This window comes from Eurosta solidaginis, chromosome 4, assembly GCF_040869045.1.
Source record: "Eurosta solidaginis isolate ZX-2024a chromosome 4, ASM4086904v1, whole genome shotgun sequence".
In the NCBI taxonomy this organism is placed as follows: Eukaryota; Metazoa; Arthropoda; class Insecta; order Diptera; family Tephritidae; genus Eurosta; species Eurosta solidaginis.
This window is the reverse complement of record NC_090322.1, coordinates 68,931,373-68,953,915: the sequence shown is the minus strand read 5'-3', so window position 1 is coordinate 68,953,915 and position 22,543 is coordinate 68,931,373. Positions and strand designations below refer to the sequence as shown.

At 44.5% G+C, this 22,543-nt stretch overlaps 2 protein-coding genes across 6 annotated transcripts in view; one reads left to right on the top strand and one right to left on the bottom strand.

Annotated features, from left to right (window-relative positions):
• Positions 1-22,543, bottom strand: part of SK (small conductance calcium-activated potassium channel) — a 591,679-nt gene that overhangs the window by 9,247 nt on the left and 559,889 nt on the right. The gene's annotated exons all lie outside the window — the stretch shown is intronic.
• The window catches only part of LOC137249927 (N(G),N(G)-dimethylarginine dimethylaminohydrolase 1), a 32,930-nt gene continuing 18,718 nt past the window's right edge, over positions 8,332-22,543 (top strand). For 2 of the 3 annotated variants that reach the window (XR_010952622.1, XM_067782006.1), the window contains exon 1: positions 9,767-9,957. Coding sequence is in view for 2 of the 3 variants with exons in the window: in XM_067782006.1 (XP_067638107.1) it covers positions 9,890-9,957 (68 nt within the window). In the remaining variant the exon portion in view is untranslated. Of the gene's footprint in view, positions 8,597-9,766; positions 9,958-22,543 lie in introns of those variants that run through there. The other variant, XM_067782008.1, reaches the window with a different exon arrangement.

Here is a 22,543-nt window from a genome sequence, read left to right as displayed (position 1 = left end):
CGAACTCACCCGGTTGTGGCTAGAATTGGTGTTTGTGTTCCTAAGATGATGCCGGTATGTTTGCTGTCGTGGCCTATGCGCATGGCCCTGCTGTAATGGTCGTGCCGGTGTGGAGTGTTGTTGCCGTTATTGATGTCGTCGTATCTGGTGGTATGTGCGCGTGGTGTTGGCGCTATTAGTAGTAGTGGTGGTGCGGGGTTTTGACGCGCAATGATGGTGGTTGTTAAATATTGGTGGTGTAGCTTATGAGGCGGCTAGTTGCTGCCGTGTTGCCGCGCAATGCGGTGGTCGTGCGCGGTTTTGGCGCGCAATATTGGTGGTGGTGCGCGGTTTTGGGCGTGCGATGACCGTGGTGGTTGCGCCGTCTAATTGGTTGTGGTTGCACTTGTGATGGTGGTTGGCGTGTTGTAATAGTAGGCGCGGTTGGTGGTGGTTGCGCTGTCCAAGTGGTTGCACTTATGATGGTGGTTGGCGCGTTGTAATCGTAGGCGCAGTTGGTGGTGATTGCGCTGTCGAAGTGGTTGTGGTTGCACTTATGTTGGTGGTTGTTAAATATTGGTGGTGATAACCGAGGTAGCACTAAGTCTGATACTGCATAAGATAGTTATTCCGCGGGTATGCTAGTGACTCTGTTTGGTCAATTCACTCAAGAAATGCTTGCAAAAGTAGTGGCAATTAGAAACCGTGGGCACAAAAGAATCCAAATTGGTACCGGTGAATATATATACTGGTTTGGTCGAAGTTGGAGTCTGGAGAAATTTCCATCAAAATTATACCTCGAATGCCATTACCAATGTACACAGAGCGACAGCAACAGGAACGCAGAACTGATAAGGATCGTGCCAACGTTAGAAACCAGGTGAATGGTTATTATCTTTATTAGGATAATGGCCAATGGGAATTTGTACATCCCCGCGGAGGTAATCCAAGGATGTACGCTCGCTGCACACAGCACTGTTTGTTATATCGACACAAATTCTTTTATGGTCTTTGGTGACCTAATATCAGCCCAGTACGTTTCTCGCATTCCGGCTAGATAACTTATACCGAACTACAATCCTTTACCCACTCACTGCCTTACGGGATACCAACATTCCTCACTTACGCACTTTAGTTTCTTTTCTTGAGATGAAAAAAGGTATTAGAAAATTTCTGTTTTGTGGAAAAACACACTTTTCTCCGCGAGGGAACAATTTTTATAACAACGCTTTTGGTGCGCGCACACTTATAATTCCCGTTTTCTTTTTTTACTGTTCAATAGGTCCGACCACTACATGATCTCGACCGATCACCACGTCTGCCACCCGCACGAAACTAACAAAATGTTGTTTTAACCACCCCAGGCAGACATGAGTGAAGGTGAATCCTACATTTTTCCCTATCACTAGCCAACTGTTACGTTCCAAGGCTGAATCTCCCAAGTGGACCATAACAAACCTGCTTCGCTTTGAAGCCCTTACGATGAAGCGAACAGGAAACCGGTTCACCTGTGGGAAGCCACTTCCAGGAACCTCCGATGCCAAGCCACGTGGGGCACGACTCACCCCTAAGATAAGAGTCTCAAAGTTCTACCGCGAAGCTAGCCGGGCAACAAGATCCATAAAAAAAAAATCAAGTTATGTCAAATAGTGAAGTAATTTTGTTTCTTAGTTTAAAATGCTTTGCGGCAATTAGACATTTGTTATGGAGAACTCGTCAAAACTCCGTATGGCATTTTCTAGTGGTTATTGCCCCCACAGAAAGGCAAAAAAAATATGGGTGTAGACATTTTGATAAGGAGAACTCGTCCAAACTCCGAAAGGCTAGTGGTTATTGCCCTAACAGAAAGGCCAAAAAAATGTATGTGTGTAGACATTTTGACAAGGAGAACTCGTCCAAGCTCCGTAAGGCTAGTCCAACCCAAGCGTGGACTACCAGGCTGTTCACGGTTCACGGTGAGTACGCGTGTGAACATCCTATGATGTCATTGCTCGGGGAGAATACTGGGCGAGATGTCCCCGACCGCCAAAACGCCCAGACAGGTTAAAAAAAATCAAATTTGTAAGTTTTTAAAAAAAATTATTTTATAAATTTGGAAAAAAATAAAAAAAAATTGCCATTACTCGCGGAAGGGGTGTTTCTGGTGGGCATTCGCCCGAACGATTGGTCATTCGACATTATAATTGGAAAAAAGTAATTAGTTAAGTCGTAATTTTGGGTATCTCAAAAAAACCTTATACGTAAAGCAGTTAACGGTTAAGAAAAAAGACCTGAATTCACCCCTCTTCACCCTATAGTCTAGAAGGTGGTTTGAAAAAAAAACACGTATAAATATATGTAGAGAACTAACGAAAAAAATGTTGCGCGAGGGAATAAAAAAAATTCGCGTACACGGGGGGGGGGGGGGGGGGGGGGGATGATGGGAATGCTGACAAGAAGGCAATAGGTCTACAGGGAGAAAAAAAAACACAAGCTCATTCATACTTGTCCCTAGTGCTCCCAACCGCAACGCATAAGGAGGTCTTAAGGACCTGCCTCTGGGACTGGTTGGGGCCACTAGGGTCAATTTCTTACACACACAGGTTGGTCCCAACACACCCAGCCTCAACGCAGAGGCGGTCTCTTGGGACTCGCTAGTGGGACTGGCTGGGGGGTGTTGAGGCCTCCCGTCCATTCACCCGGGACGCCTCTCCTGCCTCCGCCGCAATTGGTGGAACGGTTTTCGAGCCGCTCCCCAGACTGGTGGGACAGGAAGAGGTGCCACTTTGAATCCCAGCTCAACCCGTCACAATCCAGGTGGTATTCTGCGGTACCACCTGAGACGTGGGCTGAGCTAAGGTCCTGCCATTCGCTCACACACTCACACCAGACAACACAAATTCGGCAAAAGAAAGAAATTATAAAAATTAAACGTTACAAAAAAAACCCAATTAGCGGACACATTTTTAAACCAGAGCCGACTAACGGACCACATCCGGGAAACTAAAAAGAACTAAGTGCGTTCAGCACTGCCCCACCGGGTGAAATAAAAAAATCCGGAGACTGACGTTAAGTCCCGTGGCTCCATCGGTCACTGCCCCCGATGACCAGTCCGGACAAATTGATCCGTCAACCATCCCACCGCAACGCAGGTGGCTGCTCCTGCGGCTGCCCTCATCGGATTGGTGGAATGGTCAACTTCCCAAGTTGACCCGGAATGACCCTCGCGAACAGCGCCTTAGGCGCCACGTTGGGCGCCATCTGTTATGGCGCCCTCAGCAACTGTCATCGCGACAGTGCCTCGGACACCAAAACGTTAGGCGCCATCTGTTATGGAATCACATCTTTGATGGAGCAGTAAGGAAGGCAGTCGGCATGATGTTGTGGTGCACAGTGGCTAGTCATGTCGGCTGGGCGGGGTCCTTGCCAAACTTACTGTTCCTGCGCCATAACAAAAAAACTTCCTATCATGCCTATTAAATGTTCACATAGTGCGTAACTAATTCAAAACGCTGGAAATTCAAAATAAAACAACATCCGGTAAAACCGGATGCCACGACAGACCGTTAAACATTAAAAAATTTAAAATTCAAAAAAAAAAATAGTCAAAAGAAAACTAGACGCAAAAAAATTACCGAACCGGACATGCCCGGTTACTAACTGCTGAAAATCCAAAAGTGAAAGGAAAAAAAGCTGAAAATTAAAATAAAAAAGGAATGGGCCGAATATACACAGGGAGCGCCGCGGGTATTGTTGCGACGCCCGGTGCTTGTCCCACCCTGAGTCTGTTTTGATTTTGCTTTTGCAAGATAATATTCCTTACAAACGTTCTGCCCTAAGACCTTAATTGATTGCAACAATATGTATATACATGGCAACGAGTGCAATACATCTAGATTTATACTAGGACTAATCCAAGTATCACAAAAAAAAATGTACAGCAAAGGAAAGAAATAAAATCTCCTAAACAAATCCCCTTTCCTTATTTTTTTTTCCTTAGCGGCAATAGTCGCACTCTTTTCCGTTTTCAAATCCTTCTTACTATACCTAGAAGCTTTAGAAAAATGATCGCTCAGAAATTTTAAAAGGCCTACATTTCTTTAAATTATTCGAATTAGCCGGATTGCTCGGATTATCCGATTAGATTCGCTTCGAATAATTATAAGTACGTATATTCGCACGTAACTTCGTTAAAATAGGGAACTGGAAAATTTTAATGTAATTATTGAATCATTAGTACTTCTGGGGTAAGTATTAGTAATTATGGTTAGGTATTAGTATTGGTGCGTTAAATGCTAATAATTCTAGTTGAGTGTAATCGATACCTGTGTCGGTGTTGTAACTACGAATGTGGATTGTTGGGTTTCTATGTATATGAGTGTGTTGTTTCGTGAAGAAGAATCAAAAACAAATTTTAGCACACCTTTCATATTTTATAATAAAGTCGCTACTCAATTCTAATTACCCTTCGCCTCTTCAATCTTGTATTAATTAAGATCGCTTGGTGGCTCTATTATCTGAGTTACCTTTTTCTACTCTCTTGGTTGTTCCTATCGCACTTCATAAAAAGTTATTTGTTATTTCAAAATTCCTACTGTTTGTAGCTAAAACGTATCCCAAAGATACTGACGTGATGATGTGCCAAAATATATGTGCCAAATACGTGTGCATGACCATAGGCTTAATAGTTTATTGCTATTCACACAAGACAGTCTACACCCTTATTTACCTAAATAGCTAATCGTACATATTAAGGCTAGGTATGTGTGTTGTTTGTTTATAAATCTATTGCGAGATACGTAATTCTACATATGTATTTATGATGATGCCTTCATTGGCCACTCTCTATATTATGGATAATAAGTAAATATGTGTATATATATACCTATACATTTTGCCTATAAGACAAATTCAATTAACAAACTTTGTTTCATTTTCCTTCTTTTCGTTGTTCAATTAGGAGCTTTAAAAGTATAATTAAATTTAATAAATGACCGAATGGTTTTCTGACTACCTTTGTAATTGAAATTCTTAAATAAATCGTATATGCATTATGCAACTATAATTTTTTTTTTTTTTTTTTTTGTTTTTGGTTAATGCTGAACTTAAAGTAAAGGTAAACAAAGGACAGTAAGTAAGCAGTTCGTCAGAATGTAGTTCAGGGTTTTCATTTGACGAAACTATGATCAGGATATTTGGATTATGAATTATAGTCGATTATAAATTATAGTCAATTTGATTAGGTAATTATATAATCCTACTCTAAAGTAGAAGTACTATTTGCATATCGTTCAGCAAATTTTCTTTTTTTCTTTTTCCAAGTAGTGCTGAATTACATAATATTAGGTCATATTCTTACTTACATAGCTGCTAGTTGCTATTAATTTGATGGTGATAACCACCCTTGATATTATTAAGGCTTGAGTAAAACTTGTTAATAAAACATTACTGATTGAAAAAAAATAAACTACCAGATTTAAACATGAAAATTCCTAACTTAGAAAATTGTAGTTGTCCGCTTTACGGAACGAACTCACCCCGTTGTTGCTAGAATTGGTGTTTGTGTTCCTAAGATGATGCCGGTATGTTTGCTGTCGTGGCCTATGCGCATGGCCCTGCTGTAATGGTCGTGCCGGTGTGGAGTGTTGTTGCCGGTATTGATGTCGTCGTATCTGGTGGTATGTGCGCGTGGTGTTGGCGCTATTAGTAGTAGTGGTGGTGCGCGGTTTTGACGCGCAATGATGGTGGTTGTTAAATATTGGTAGTGTAGTGTGGTGGTGCGCGGTTTTGGGCGTGCGATGACGGTGGTGGTTGCGCCGTCTAATTGGTTGTGGTTGTACTTGTGATGGTGGTTGCGCTGTCCAAGTGGATGTGGTTGCACTTATGATGGTGGTTGGCGCGTTGTAATGGTAGGCACAGTTGGTGGTGGTTGCGCTGTCTAAGTGGTTGTGGTTGCACTTATGATGGTGGTTGTTAAATATTGGTGGTGATAACCGAGGTAGCACTAATTCTGATACTGCATAAGATAGTTATTCCGGGTGTATGATAGTGACTCTGTTTTGTCGATTCACTGCAAGAAATACTTGCGAAAGTGGTGGCAATTAGAAACCGTGGGCACAAAAGAATCCAAATTGGTACCACCCAAAGTTGCGCGCCATGCGCTCCCTAGTGCCGGTGAATATATATACTGGTTTGGTCGAAGTTGGAGTCTGGAGAATTTTCCATCAAAATTATACCTAGAATGCGATGACCAATGTACACAGAGCGACAGCAACAGGAACGCAGAACTGATAAGGATCGTGCCAACGTTAGAAACCAGGTGAATGATTATTATCTTTATTAGGATAATGGCCAATGGGAATTTGTACATCCCCGCGGAGGTAATCCAAGGATGTACGCTCGCTGCACACAGCACTGTTTGTTATATCGACACAAACTCTTTTATGGTTTTTGGTGACCTTATATCAGCCCAGTACGTTTCTAGCATTCCGGCTAGATAACTTATACCAGACTACAATCCTTTACCCACTCACTGCCTTACGGGATACCAACATTCCTTACTTACGCACTTTAATTTCTTTTCTTGAGATGAAAAAAGGTATTAGAAAATTCCTGTTTTGTGGAAAAACACACTTTTCTCCGCGAGGAAACAATTTTTGTAACAACGCCTGTCATTTTCTAATTAATCTTTTTTGCTTCCCTCCAAAATGGCCACACACGCCATCGACTTGTGAAAAAATTTCTTTTCTTCCATTCAGCGATGGAAAAACGCAGTTATCTAACAGTGGCGGCGATTATCGATTGGTTCATTGTTATGCTTAGATCATTCCTACGGCATTATACATGTCGCGTTCCGGCTGTCAAACTTTTGTGTTGATGTTAGGTGAATGGAACGTAGAGAAAGTGTAAAACTTTGCAACTGTTGTGTATTGTGGGAACGTTGTGCGCTAAATTAGGTGAAATTTTACCACCACGACAGCGCATAGTTGCTAGTGCATCGGTCGCATTTTGCGTTTGCCATCTCCTTTTGACAATCTCTAGGCCAGCACAATGAAACGTATAAAATCAGCTGATGCGATGAGCCACCTACACAACTGAGCCAGGTGTTATTGAAAATTCGTCAATTTCATGGGAATTTTTGATGATGCCACCCGCACGAAACTAACAAAATGTTGTTTTAACCACCCCAGGCAGACATGAGTGAGGGTGAATCCTACCTTTTTCCCTATCACTAGCCAACTGGTACGTTCCAAGGCTGAATCTCCCAAGTGTACCATAACAATTAACTAAAGTAACATTTTATAACTAATTACACAAATTTGCATACAAAAAAATGTAAAAAAAACATCTTGTTCTTCCTTGTTTTAAGCGTACGTACGCTCAGCGGCCAACATTGCTGTAAGTTTAGCTACACGAAAGGCAAGGTGCACACGAGGCTCCGCGTCATAGACCCGTACAAGATATTTCATATAGCTACAATTTCTCTACGCCTCAAGATCTGCACACGAAGCTACTTTCGAGCGTCGCTACAAAAAGCAAACAATTATTGAAAAAAATAAAAAATTAAATTTCTTCAGCTTTATCCGTCCTCGGAACCAAAAGAAAATAGATATTAAACGTTGTTTGCATTCCCGTGTCTTTGTAAATTATGAAATGCAATTTTAAACCACCGCGGACTAGAGAAAAGGGTGATTTCTAGTTTCCAACACTTTTTAACCTTTTAAACGCTTCAACAATGTCTAACCAAGTTGTTGTGGTGTTTAATACTCTTTTTCGCTTTGGTAATGTACCTTTCACGCACTTTTATTAACTAAAGTAACATTTTTTAACTAATTACAGAAATTTGCATACAAAAAAATGTTACGAACATCTTGTTCTTCCTTTTTTTCAAGCGTACGTAAGCTCAGCGACCAACATTGCGGTACGCTTAGCTACACAAAAATTTCATGCTTTGTCGGTTTCATGCAGCTGACGCCTCGTATGCAGCTCTTCATTCAAATACATGTGTTCGGCAACAAAGCGTACAAATTTCGCCTGCATCATCTATGACGCGTAGCCTCGTGTGCACCTTGTCAAAATGTCATGCTTTGTCGCTTTCATGCAGCTGACACCTCGAATGCAGCTCTCCATTCAAATACATGTGTTCGGCATCAAAGCGTACAAATTTCGCTTGCAGCGTCTATGACGCGTAGCCTCGTGTGCACCTTGCCTTAGTTTCTTCACAATGCTCGTGAATGCGCAATCTGGGTGTGTGATTTGTGGGTGCTGTATTTATATACTAGCGGAATAGGGATGTGTCAGAATTGTTAATAATCGTCGGAGTTCTACTTCTTTCCGATACTTAATTTTTTTGGTATCGTTTCGAAAGTATCGACACCTACTTTTTTCCAAAATGGTTTTATCCCTAAGTGGGAGGAGTTTTTATATTGTATACTTTATTGCCATCCTTGCTTTATTGTGAACATTTTCTCATGCTAAACATAAAAAACCAACATTGCGAGTTTTTTCATCCATATAAATTAGCACGATACATGGATTTTTGCCCACAGTTATAACTACTCAACAAGTGTGATATTTCTAGAATTTGAAAAATTGTGAAAATGACGCCTCTAAAGTATACTCACGCTATTGTGGCAAGGTAGAATTGCAAAAAAAAAAGGGTAATAGTGCAGTTTACGGTACCCACCGAAATTTGGGCCAAAACTTTCGAGTGATGTATCAAAAGACGCGTATTCACGTCTAGATCAAGAATCCGAAAGCGGAAGTTAACTTTTTGGTAGTAGTGCAGTTTACGGTACCCACCGAAATTTGAACCAAAATTTTCGAGTGAGGTATCAAAAGACGCGTATTCACGTCTAGATCAAGAATCCGAAAGCGGAAGAACCGAAAAAAAACCGCGGGACCCTCCGAAACCGGGGTTGGGATCCATAGTATTTTTGCGCAGAACACCTTTCTGCGTTGGGTGCCTTCGGCCGCGGTTATAAAAAATAACCCTGGGCTACGCCATGTCAAGTCCGGGTGTGTGGTATAACCGTGGCTACCGCCTTCGGATTATTGTTCTCGAGATTAATACGCGTCTTTTGACACCTGACTTGATATTTTTGGTAGCGTATTAGCGGTCGACCCCTCAACTAGACTATTACCATTTTTTATAAGCGCGGCCAAAGGCCGCCAACGCAGAAAGGTGTTCTGCGCAAAAATACAATGGATCCGACCCCCGGTTTCGGAGGTACCCGCGGGTCTTTTTTCGGTTTTTTGTTAATATCTTTTGAACGCTTTAAAATTTTTATTTTCCGCCTTCGGATTATTAATACTGATGTCAAGACGCGTCGTTTGACACCTCTCGATATTTTTGGTAGCGTATTAGCAGTCGACCCCTCAACTAGACTATTAAAAAAAAAACTAGGGTAACGTTTAACAAGACTGTGCACCACCTAATTTTTATCAAGAACTATTAAAATTGGTAGCAAAAGACGCGTTTCAATCTCCGTTCTTAGAATCTGAAAGCGAAAATGAAAATTTTTATTTCAGTCAAAAGATATAAGCAAAAAACTGTTCGAACTTGCATGTGGTTGTTGTATTTTTCCCAGATTTGTTCTACACGCACACACTAATGCAAAAATGCGTTCTGCGCGCATTTAAGTTTATTTATTATACAGGTGCTCTGTGCAAAAAAACTATGGATCAGGCCTTCTCCGGGTCATTTTATGGTTTATTGTAAATATCTTTCAACAAATACAATTTTTAATTTCTGTTTTCGGATTCTAAAAACGGAGTTGTTGTTGTTGTAGCAGTGCTTCGCCCCACCTAACAGCCGCGACCGATCATCAATATCCTCTAACGGGAGTCCAAGGAAACTTGCTGTTACAACAGGGGTGGACCATAATGAAAGGGGTGTTAGAGGCGATGGTTTCAGATTACAGTTAAAGAGATGGTGTCATGTGGGGACACATTGCAAGCGGGGCATACATTTTGTATGTCGAGGTTGATTCTGGATAGGTAAGAGTTTAACCTGTTACAGTATCCAGAACGAAATTGAGCAAGAGTGACACGCGTTTCCCTGGGGAATATGCGTTGCTCTTCCACAAGTTTTTTATTTATTTATTTATTTGTTTGTTAAAGTCAACACAGACACAAAGCGGTCGACTACTGAATATAAGATACAATACATATAACAAGGAAAGAAAACATAAGCGTAAAAAACAAAATTTAAAGTAAAAACTTAATAATAAACAATCAAATTAATTAAGTTAAATTTTAATTAATACATAACTCAAATCAAAAATAAAGATTAGTTAAAATTAATATTGAAATAAAATTGACATCTTATTTAAAAATCTTTAAAAATATCATGCCAGACGTGAGAGTATTTCCTTACGGATATCAGCAATCGAATACTCAAAACTAATGCAGTTGTACAGTTCGTTATAGCGCGAGCACCAATTGCGAAGAGGGCTATATTTGGCAAAATTACGCCGTAGAATGGGTAAATGAAAGAGTACATAGTGTCTTGTAGTTCTCGCAGGAACGGAAAAATTCAGTCTGCTTACAAGGTCCGTGGTGTCTATCTCACCGATAATGTTTATGAAGGAACATTACCCCGAGTACTGTTCTTCTATTCTCTAAAGTTAGCAAATTAATGAGAAGAAGTCTATTTCTATAAGGTGGAAGATGTTGATTTGATTTGGGTACTGGGTTTTGGGTACTTTTCTTTGAGTACGGGATTCACCGGGCAATTCCTGACATAAAGGTCCGACGCCTGTTTGTGGAGTTCACCAAGGACCTGCTTGGGTTTTTTTGCTTCATACGGCTGGGTTCTCAGGTGCCGTATTTCCTCAAAATGCTTACGGAGATGACTCCTTAAGCCCCTAGGCGGTGTTGGCTCATCAATCAGATGTCTGTTTGGATGCCCAGGTTTCTGGGTATTCAACAGGAACTGTTTGGTTAGCATCTCATTTCTCTCCCTGATGGGGAGTATTCTCGCTTCATTATGTAGATGGTGTTCTGGGGACATAAGAAGGCAGCCCGTGGCGATTCTGAGAGCAGTATTTTGGCAGGCCTGTAGCTTCTTTCAGTGGGTAATTTTTAGGCTTGGCGACCATATGGGTGACGCGTAGCACGTAAACGGCTGGCCAATTGCTTTGTATGTAGTAATGAGCGTTTCTTTATCTTTTCCCCAGGTACTCCCAGCAAGGGATTTGAGGATTGTATTACGGCTCTGGATTTTCGGAACAATTGCGGCTGCGTGCTCACCAAAATGTAGATCCTGATCAAACGTCACACCCAAGATTTTGGGGTGTAGGACTGTCGGTAGCGTAGTGCCATGTTGTTCTTGTTGTTGCAGCGAAAGGTTACTCCCCGAAGACTTTGGGGAGTGTTATCGATGTGATGGTCCTTTGCCGGATACAGATCCGGTACGCTCCGGTACCACAGCAATATTAAGGTGCTAGCGTGACCATCTCGGGAACGATTTATGTGGCCACATTAAACCTTCAGGCCATTCCCCCCTCCCCACCCCCAAGTTCCATGAGGAGCTTGGGGTCGCCAGAGCCTCGTCTGTTACTGAAACAGGATTCGCCGCGGATAGGTGAGGTTGACAATTGGGTTTGCAGAAGCTATATATTGCGCTGGCAACCTGAAGGGTTGCGCTACACAGCCCCTTGAATCTGGTATTTTAGTCGCCTCTTACGACAGGCATACCTACCACGGGTATATTCTGATCCCCTAACCCGCTGGGCGTAGTGCCATCGACGTGGATGTTCAAAATTGTCGACATTTGGGACGTCCATGTTGTAAATAAGGTCGCGGAAGATTTAGTCGGTGATAATGCCAGGTTTCGCGAGGCGAAAAAACTGGAGAGATCAGGGAGGTAGCCGTTTATTTTATTGCATAGCTCATCGATCTGTGGGCCTGGGCCTGTGGCCATTACTGTGCAGTCATCGGCGTAGGAAACGATTGTGACTCCTTCCGGTGGTGAAGGTAGTTTAGACATGTAGAAATTAAACAAAAGTGGGGATAGGACACCACCCTGTGGCACCCCTTGTTTAATTCTCCTTGGCTTTGATGTTTCGTTTCTAAATAGCACCGATGCCTGCCGACCACCCAGATAATTTGCGGTCCACCTTTTAAGACATGGGGGAAGGGTAGACCCTTCCAGGTCTTGCAGTAACGAGCCGTGGTTGACCGTATCAAAAGCTTTTGATAGGTCTAGCGCTACGAGTACTGTTCTATGGTGGGGGTTTTGATTTAAACCGCAATTTATCTGGGTACTAATGGCATTTAGCGCGGAGGTAGTGCTATGGAGTTTTCTGAAGCCATGCTGATGGGAGGCTAGTTGCAAATTTGCTTGGAAATAAGGGAGCAAAATGGCTTCGAGCGTCTTTGCTACTGGCGATAGGAGAGATATCGGACGATACGACTCTCCTATGTTAGCTGGTTTACCAGGCTTTAGTAGCGGGACCACCTTGGCCATTCTCCATTTCTCGGGTATGACAAAGGTGGAAAGAGACAGGTTGAAGACCTGCGCTAAATATTTGAAACCCTCTTTCCCTAGGCTTTTAAGCATCGGCATGGCTATGCCGTCTGGGCCCACTGCTTTGGATGGTTTAGCGCGACCAATGGCGTCCTCAACCTCTTTAGCGGTGATGGTGATTGGTGACGCGCTGAATTTGTGTTTATGTGCGTGTCTGTTGGCCCTCCGTCTAACTTTGTCGACCGTAGAATCCATTATATATTGTCGGCAGAAAGCGCTCGCGCATTTTTTCGCATCCGACAGCACTTTGTCGCCAAAGGCGATGGAAACTTTGTCTTTGTGCTTAGTCGGATTCGATAGGGACTTTACGGTGGACCAAAGTTTACCCACACCGGTAGAGAGGTTACAACCTCTTAGGTGCTCCTCCCATTTCGCCCGCTTGTGTTCATCCACAAGCAATCTGATGCGTTGGTTTATATCCCTTATTTGGGGGTCGCCTGGATCAAGCTGCCTTATAAGGTCACGTTCTCTCGCTAAGTTTGCGGCCTCCGCCGGGAAGTGGGACCGGATTTCGGGAATTCTCCCGGCGGGAATGAAACGTGCCGAGGCGGATTCAATGACCTTGCGAAAGGCACGCTCCCCTTGGCGGGCATCAGTCGGGATAGGGAGGGCAGCAAAGAGGTTGTCTGTAAAGGATTTATATTCTCCCCACTTTCCTTTTTTAAAGTTTATGAAAGTGCGTTTTTCGGTGACGATGAAGTCGGCGGTACGCTCGAGCGAAATAAGTATAGGCAGGTGGTCGGATGCCAATGATACCATCGGCTGCCAGTTGACGCAGTTTACGAGTTCTGCGCTCACGATTGAGATATCTGGCGAACTGTGACAGCTTCCTACCATACGTGTGGGGGCGTCTCCGTTTATTGTGCAGAACGTCGTTTCTTCTATTTGATCCGCCAACATCTCGCCCCTACTGTCCGCCCGCAAATTTGAATGCCATAGATCATGATGGGCGTTGAAGTCGCCTAAAATAATGCGATTGTTTCCAGTGAGTAAGGCTCTAATATTAGGGTGGTATCCACCGGGGCAACAGGTGGCAGGGGGGATGTAGATGTTGATGATTTCTAGGTTTGCATCGCCTGACCGGACAGATAGGCCTTGACGTTCTAAGACGTTGTCCCTGCGGTCGATGCCAGGATCAAATATGTGATATTGCACAGAGTGGTGTATTATAAACGCGAGGCCGCCTCCATTTCCGCTCTCGCGATCTTTTCTGTGGACATTATACCCAGAGCAGGACTGCAATGCAGATCGTGCTGTGAGTTTAGTCTCTTGAATCGCAGCAATGCGGATGTTGTGCCGCTTCATGAAATTGACTATCTCCGTAATCTTCCCAGTTAGTCCATTACAGTTTAACTGCAGAATTCTGAAGTGCATGAGGGGAGACGTCGCCACTCTGGGGTAAGTGACGGGTGACTACGCCTGGGTTCAGGAAGGCCAGGACGCAATTGCTGTTGTGGCCCTGGGACTGGGCGTCCTTGGGCAAGCATTGGGGTACCCGGAAGATTTGGGTTTGCGACCTGGCAACATGGCGCGATGAAACCCGCCGAGGGGTTGCCGTCGCGGAGACCAGAACATCTAGGAAAGTGGCACCACCCGAGGCAGGAGCTGCATTGGGCGGATGTCGCAAACATATATATTCTGTGCTGGCAAACGGTGCAAACGGAGGTAGGGACTAAGAGTCTGTTTCCCTGACCTACACGATTGCTGCCGGAAAAGAGGGGGGGAGAAGACGGGGGCAGGGGCTGTTGCTCAGCATTGCTTCCGACTCTACTACGAAGGTTGTAGTTATGAGTGGTAGCAGCTGTTTGAGTTGTTGGCGCCGTAAGGCGCGAGCAGCAGCGGGTACTTGTTGTGGCTTGCTGAGCAGCGGGGCTGCTGGAAGGTAATGGGGGGGGCGCTTAGACGTAGACTACGGGACGCCCTTGGGCGTGAACAGCAAGGAGCCACAAAAGATTTATAAAAGTTACGTGGACGTCGGGTTTTGGGATCAAGCCCAGAACAACCTGTCCGATGCAACCATCCCTTACACGAGACACACTGAACAGAGTATGACCGTCCTAAAAAGATTCTTTTCCGGCAGATGCAGCAAAACCATTTCTCAGGACCGAGGTCAGGAGACGGACCCGGATTGGATTCGATACCTTCCCGGAGCAAGAGAATATGGAGCAGTCCTGCTGCAAGGAGCTGCTGGGAGGATGACAATTTGTGGGAGGGACGAAACAAATTAAATGGGGTTACACTGAAATGACAGTCCTTGGTCGGGAAAAATCCCGAGTCGCTCCGGTACATAGAACCGACTGCCTTGGGAAGCGGTAAAAGAGCTCTCTCGCAGTACCGTGCAGCACTAAGAATTGTACAACGCTTGGGAGCAGTGGTCGACCCAACAAAAGTGGAGATCGAGCGCTTGGAATGGGCCCATGAAGCGGTAGAAGTAGGTCGAAGGCAGTTCAAAAGGTTTGCTGCGAGAAACCCTCGGTTCTGCAACCGGTACGAGGAGGAAGAAGCGTCGAATGGCAGAATGAAGAGGCAACGTTCGGCAGAAGGCGACAAGCCTGCTTTCAAGAGGCAGAAAGGACCCAGTCCTAGAGCCGCGAGGCAGGGCAGTCGCATAGACAAGACAAGTAGGCCCAAAGCTGTAAGACAGATGGGTTCCAATAGCGAGGTAGCAACTACCTCGAAAGCTGCCAGTCAGAGGGAAGTTCCAACTACGGAAGTAGGAGATAAGCCAAAGGGAGATAACGCTAAGACTCCGGCTTTCTCGGAGGCGCTAAAGGGAGTTAACGCGAAGACTCCGGTGTTCTCGGAGGTTCCAAAGGGAGATAACACTAAGACTCCTGCTTTTCCCGAGAAGATGAGTGATGTGGCAAAGCAGTCACTGACTGTGGCGCTGGTTGATCGTAGCAGTCCGTTCGGACAAATGACTACTGAAAGGTGGAGATCTGTGGAAAGGGAGCTTATTAGCTTAATGCTTAAGATGATGCGGGAACAACCAAGTAGCCACTTCCAACCTTTGATTCGGAGGGATGGTATAATGGTGTGAAGATGATAGCGTGCGACAACATCGCGAGCTTGCGGTGGCTGGAGGAAGTCGTTCCAAACCTCCAAAGGCAAGGCACGAACGCGCGGTTTGAGGTGGTGGATAAAGCGCAAATCCCCACGGTACCAAAAGTTAAGGTATGGATACCATGCGTGATGAAGTCGGAGGATACACTGCGACTTCTGCAGAATCAGAATCCGAACATACCGACACAGGATTGGAAGGTACTTACTGTATCTCGGCCTACCGAGGATGGTCAGTTCTACATCTTCCAAATAAACAAGCAGGCGGAGGATATTTTGTACACGCAGCTTGGCAAAATGTCCTTTGGCACTGGCAAAATTTACATGCGACTCAGGAAAAGAAGTCCCGAGGATAAAAATCCTAACACGCTGGAAGTGGGCGAAGTCGAAAAGGACCTCAGAAGCCTAAGGGAAAAAAGACAGGTGGTCCCCGACGTCACCACGAACGTGCTAGAAGAGGACCAACCGCTAAATGGTGCTGTGACTCGCACAGAGGCACACACGGCACAACATTCACGAGGGGCTGAAGGGGGCCTCGAATACTCTAAACCAAAAGGGCAAGAGGAGGACGACGACGTCAAGACGAAGGTGCTGGAGGGGGACAAACAGCCCAATGGTGCTGCGAGTCCTACAGATAAACCTCCAACACAGTAAAGTGGCGTCGAGCGAACTCCTCCTAACCCTTGAGGAGGGTTCGTTTGACGTGGCGCTGATCCAGGAGCCGTGGCTCTCATCGGGAGGAAAGGTTTCTGGACTTAGCGCGCGCGGGTTTGGCGTTTACTACGCACAAACGGAAGGACGGGTGCAAGCTGTGGTAATGGTAAGGAAACAGCTGCATTCATATATACTGCCTAATTACACCACCGAGGATCTCGTAGCGGTGGCCGTTGAGTAAAAGAATAAGCAGGAATTTATCCTGGCGTCCTGCTACATGGCCCATGCTGCGGAGGTTCCACCGATGGAGTGCAAAAGGCTAGTACAGGAGGAAGGGCGCAAAGGGCGGTTGGTCATAGGCGCAGATGCAAATGCGCACCACAATGCGTGGGGAGGAGCAGATACGAACGAGAGAGGCGAATCTCTATTTTGTTACATCCTGCAAACCAATTTGCAGATAGCCAACAGGGGAAATGTTCCTACATACATTGGTCCAACATCCAGCAATGTTCTGGATATTACATTGAGCTCCGAGCGTGATATATCAAGGTATGATTGGATGGTTCTCGATAGACCATCCTTCTCCGACCATGCGTATATAAGCTTCAGCATCCCACTAAAGAGGGTAGAGAAGGGAGGAACCTTTAGAAACCCTAGGGCAACGAATTGGACTAAATTTTAGAAACATGTAGAAACGAAACTGGGACAACCCAAAGAGGTTGCTAATGTAGAGGAACTGGAGGAGTCGAATTAATTCCTAACAAGGACGCTTATGACTGCGTATAACAAAGCTTGCCCTCTAAGAAGATTCAGAGGAAAAGCAAAGCCGCCATGGTGGAGCAATGAGCTGAGTCTTCTAAGAAGACAGGTAAAAGAAATGTTTAAACTCGCAAAGACCGCGGAAAGCGAAGCGTGTCGGGACGAGTACAGGGATCTACTGAGGATCTACAAGCGTGAAATTACCAGGGCGAAGAGAAACTCATGGAAAAGTTTCTGTACGGACATAGAGTGCTCCAGTGAAACAGCACGGTTGAAAAAAGTCCTAGCAAAGGGAAACATAGTCCAGGGACTAATAAAGAAAGAGAACGGGGAATGGTCACGTGATAGTGAGGAATCCCTTGAGGTGCTTCTCGATACACATTTCCCATCGGGAGACGGTTTAGAAGAACCAGCAGACATCACTCACACTTCGATCACGGAGCTAGTGGTGCCGGGCTTGGTGACCGATACCAAGATCGAGTGGGCAGTGAAGACGTTTTCTAAGTTTAAATCGCCGGGCCCAGATGGTATATTCCCGGCCATGCTACAAGTCTCAAGTAGGGCGGTCGTGGAATGGCTTAAAATAATATTCGATGGGTGCATAAGACTGAATCATGTACCGCACTCTTGGAGAACTGCTCGTGTAGCTTTTCTACCAAAGGCGGGGAAGATCGGTCACGTGTATCCCAAAGACTATAGACCCATTAGCTTAACATCGTTTCTGCTCAAAACCTTTGAGAGGCTGATAGATGTGTACATAAAGTCCAACGTGGATGAAAAGCTGCTCTCCACAACACAGCATGCGTACACCAAAGGCAAGTCGGCAGACACCGCATTGCATAGGGTGGTAATAAGCATAGAGAAATCCCTGGAATATAAGGAGTATGCTCTAGGAGTCTTCTTGGACATTGCCGGGGCTTTCAATAATGTTGCAAAATGGGCGATTATGGATGGTCTTAATTACATTAAAGTACATCCTGCCTTAATCAGATGGATCGGCTGCATGTTAAATTGCAGAAAGATTACATCACAATGGGGATTGTACGAGGCCACGAAATCAGTGGACAGGGGCACGCCGCAGGGAGGGGTGCTATCACCTCTGCTGTGGACACTGGTCATCAACCAACTGCTCAGGCAATTCGATGAGGGACCCGTAAAACTTACGGCTTACGCAGATGACGTTGCAATTGTCATAAGTGGAAAATGCCTTCCAACGATTAGTTCTTTGATGGATCGGGCGCTTCGGGATATTCATACCTGGGCATCTAATGTCGGGCTGAAAGTCAATGCGGAGAAGACGGATATGGTCTTGTTTACAAAGAGGTACAAGGTCCCAAATTGGACCAGGCCTAAGTTAGGAGCGGTGACCTTACAGGAGAAACCTTGCACAAAATATCTAGGAATCATCCTAGACAGTAAGCTGTCATGGAAGCTCAACTTGGAGGAGAGGGTCAAGAAGGCCTCAACGGCACTCTATGCATGTAAAAGAATGCTGGGGTGTACGTGGGGCCTATCGCCCTCTCTTTCTTATTGGGTTTTTACAGCGATTGTAAGCCCTATTCTATACTATGGAGTTCTTGTTTGGTGGAAAGCCACACAAAAAACAACATACCTCAAAAAATTAGAGGGGGTATGCAGACTATCGATGCTTTGCATTACGGGAGCCCTGAAAACAACCCCGACGGCTGCACTGTATGCCATTCTGCACATTCCACCTGTAGACCTGGTAGCAAAGAACCAAGCGTTAACGACCGCAACCAGGCTCGATGCTTCGGGGCAGCTTGAACGCCGACCATGTGGCCATAGTAGTATAGCGTTCTCAGTCACAAGACGAACAGACTACATGATTCCCTACCTGCACTTTGAGGGAGATCTTAAGGCCACAATAGAGGTGGACGGTTGGCGCAAGGGTGCGCAAATGGCGGACGAGGCGATACATGTGTACACCGATGGTTCCAAAATAGTGGAAGGAGTAGGGTCTGCGGTATACTGCGCTGATCCGGAATTAAGCAGATCCTACAGGCTGCCGGATTACTGTAGCGTTTTCCAAGCGGAAATATTAGCCGTAACCAAAGCAGTAGAAACCCTGGAAGAGAATAGCTTAAGCTGCAACCGTGTTAACTTTTATATTGACAGTCAAGCAGCAATTAAGGCAATAATCTCGCATAGCACAGCATCTAAATGCGTGTTAGAGTGTAAGCAGTCTCTGGAGAGAATCGGGACAGGGAGAAGCATACATCTATATTGGGTCCCAGGGCATATGGGAATAGATGGGAATGAAAAAGCGGACGAATTAGCTAAAATGGGCGCATCCCTTGAAGCTTGCTCCGTAGACGTCCCAATTAGATTGGGAGAGATTAAGCGAATGCGAGAGGTGCACATGATCGACCAAGCAGAAAAGGCGTGGGTTCAAGCGCGGGGCTGTAAAGTGTCGTGTGTATGTATAGGTCTTACAACCTTAGACTAACACAGTTGCTTCTATCATTAAAAAGAGAGGACTGTAGACTCATGACGGGTATTCTGACTGGACACTGCCTTCTGGCGTCACATGCCTTTAAATTAGGCTTGGTCAGTGATAGCAGGTGTAGGAAGTGCGGGTTGGAGGAGGAAACGATCGAGCACGTTCTGTGCTCGTGCCCTGCACTTGCCAGGCTAAGACTCCAGCTATTAGGAGTGATACAGCTGTCAGATCTAGAAGCAGCAAGTGGCTTAAGTCCTAGGAAGCTTCTAGTATTTGCCAAGAGGACGGAGTTATTTTATAACATAGGTCCTGGTTTTTGATAGGGTTTTTCAGTTTGGTCGTTAAAACAAACTTCTGGTAACACTACGGACTCAATCAGTCTATGTGAGGTCCTCATGGACCGGCCAGTTCAACCTACCTACCTACCTGCCACGGGCTGTCTTTTTATGTCCCCAGAACACCATCTACATAATGAGGCGAGAGAATACTCCCCATCAGGGAGAGAAATGAGATGCTTACCTAACAGTTTCTGTTGAATACCCAGAAATCTGGGCATCCCAACAGACATCTGATTGATGAGTCAACACCGCCCAGGGGCTTAAGGAGTTGTTGTTGTTGTTGTTGTAGCAATGCTTCGCCCCACCTAACAGCCGCGACCGATCACAAATTGTCATGAATATCCTCTAGCGGGAGTCCAAGGAAACTTGCCGTTTCAACAGGGGTGGACCATAAGGAAAGGGGTGTTAAAGGCGTTGGTTCGACATTACAAATAAAGAGATGGTTGGTGTCATGTGGGGACACATTGCAAGCGGGGCATACATTTTGTGTGTCGGGGTTGATTCTGGATAGGTAAGAGTTTAACCTGTTACAGTATCCAGAACGAAGTTGAGCAAGAGTGACACGCGTTTCCCTGGGGAATATGCGTTCCTCTTCCGAGGGTTTTGGATACTTTGCTGGTTCATCAATCAGATGTCTGTTGGGATGCTCAGATTTCTGGGTATTCAACAGGAACAGTTTGGTCAGCATCTCATTGCTCTCCCTGATGGGGAGTATTCTCGCCTCATTATGCACATGGTGTTCTGGGGACATAAGAAGACAGCCCGTGGCAATTCTGAGAGCAGTATTTTGGCAGGCCTGTAGCTTCTTCCAGTGGGTAATTTTTAGGCTTGGCGACCATATGGGTGACGCGTAGCACGTAATCGGCTGGCTAATTGCTTTGTATGTAGTCATGAGCGTTTCTTTATCTTTTCCCCAGGTACTGCCAGCGAGGGATTTGAGGATTTTGTTACGGCTCTGAATTCTCGGAATAATTGCGGCTGCGTGCTCACCAAAATGTAGATCCTGATCAAACGTCACACCCAAGATTTTGGGGTGTAGGGCAGTCGGTAGCGTAGTGCCATCGACGTGGATGTTCAAAATGGTCGACATTTGGGACGTCCATGTTGTAAATAAGGTCGCGGAAGATTTAGTCGGTGATAATGCCAGGTTTCACGTGGCGAAACAACTGGAGAGATCAGGGAGGTAGCCGTTTATTTTATTGCATAGCTCATCGATCTGTGGGCCTGGGCCTGTGACCTTGATTGTGCAGTCATCGGCGTAGGAAACGATTGTGACTCCTTCCGGTGGTGAAGGTAGCTGAGATATGTAGAAATTAAACAAAAGTGGGGATAGGACACCACCCTGTGGCACCTCCTGTTTAATTCTCCTTGGTTTTGATGTTTCGTTTCTAAATTGCACCGATGCCTGCCGACCACCCAGATAATTTGCGGTCCACCTTTTAAGACATGGGGGAAGGGTAGACCCTTCCAGGTCTTGCAGTAACGTGCCATGGTTGACCGTATCAAGAGATTTTGATAGGTCTAGCGCTACGAGTACTGTTCTATGGTGGGGGTTTTGATTTAAACCGCAATTTATCTGGGTGCTAATGGCATTTAGCGGGGTGGTGGTGCTATGGAGTTTTCTGAAGCCATGCTGATGAGAGGCTAGCTGCAAATTTGCTTGGAAATAAGGGAGCAAAATAGCTTCAAGCGTCTTTGCTACTGGCGATAGGAGAAATATCGGACGATACGACTCTACTATGTTAGCTGGTTTACCAGGCTTTCTGACAATCTGATATCTCCATTTTATTGTTTCCCCAAGCATTTATATTTTTGATAATTTTGCTGTTGTACTATAAAAGACTAAGTCTTATTGTACTAATGTTTAATTTTTAAATAAATACAAATAATAAAAGCGATAATGTTATTTGATAGTACTTTATTGCCTTGAAAAATTGATTTACTGCTTTTTTGTTGGGAATTTAAGAAAGTCGAAGTAAAAAAAACAAATTGTAAATCTAGTTTTATCTTTTAATTTGAATTTTAAATGATTAATTTATAAGTTAATGAGTCAATTGGAGGCGCAGATATATTTTGGCATCCAAATTCCTAAAAGGCAGAAAGTGAACTTTACTGTCTTTTTGTTATGGACAGCAGTATGGTTGTAAGTATTCACATACCCATACTTATAAACTACATTGTTGTCCTAACTTTACAATAAAATCTATAATAATTGTACTTACAATAATAACTTTGGCCTATTTAATTTCATCCATGTGAATCACAGCTTTTGAAGTTTAACTTCAGAACAATGCCTGAAGAAAGCGTATTGTGTAACTTTATTGGCAAATGTGAGCGAATTAGTAAATAATAAGTAAAATTAAGTGATGAATTAAAGAAATTTATATAACCAAAACGATAAGTACAGGATTTTTAATTAAATGCAGACTTCTATGCTCAGTATCAAATCATTCAAATGTAACAGTACCTAAATAATATAACAGTACCTAAATAATAAAAAGCTTTATTATAATGCCAACGGACTACCTAGCATATTCCGCCCTAGCAAAAAAAAAAAAGGACGCATCTGAATGACTAGCAGATTTTTTGATTTTGGCAGGTCCTTGAAAGGTGTAAAAGTTAAATACTGTAGAAAAACTCATCTAGGTTACGTATATAAGAACTGCTTTGTGTGTCTCGTGCAAGGGGATGGTTTCATCGGGCAGGTTGTTCTGGGCTAGATCCCAAAACCCGACGTTCTCGTAACTTTTATAAATCTTTTGTGGCTCCTTGCTGTTCACG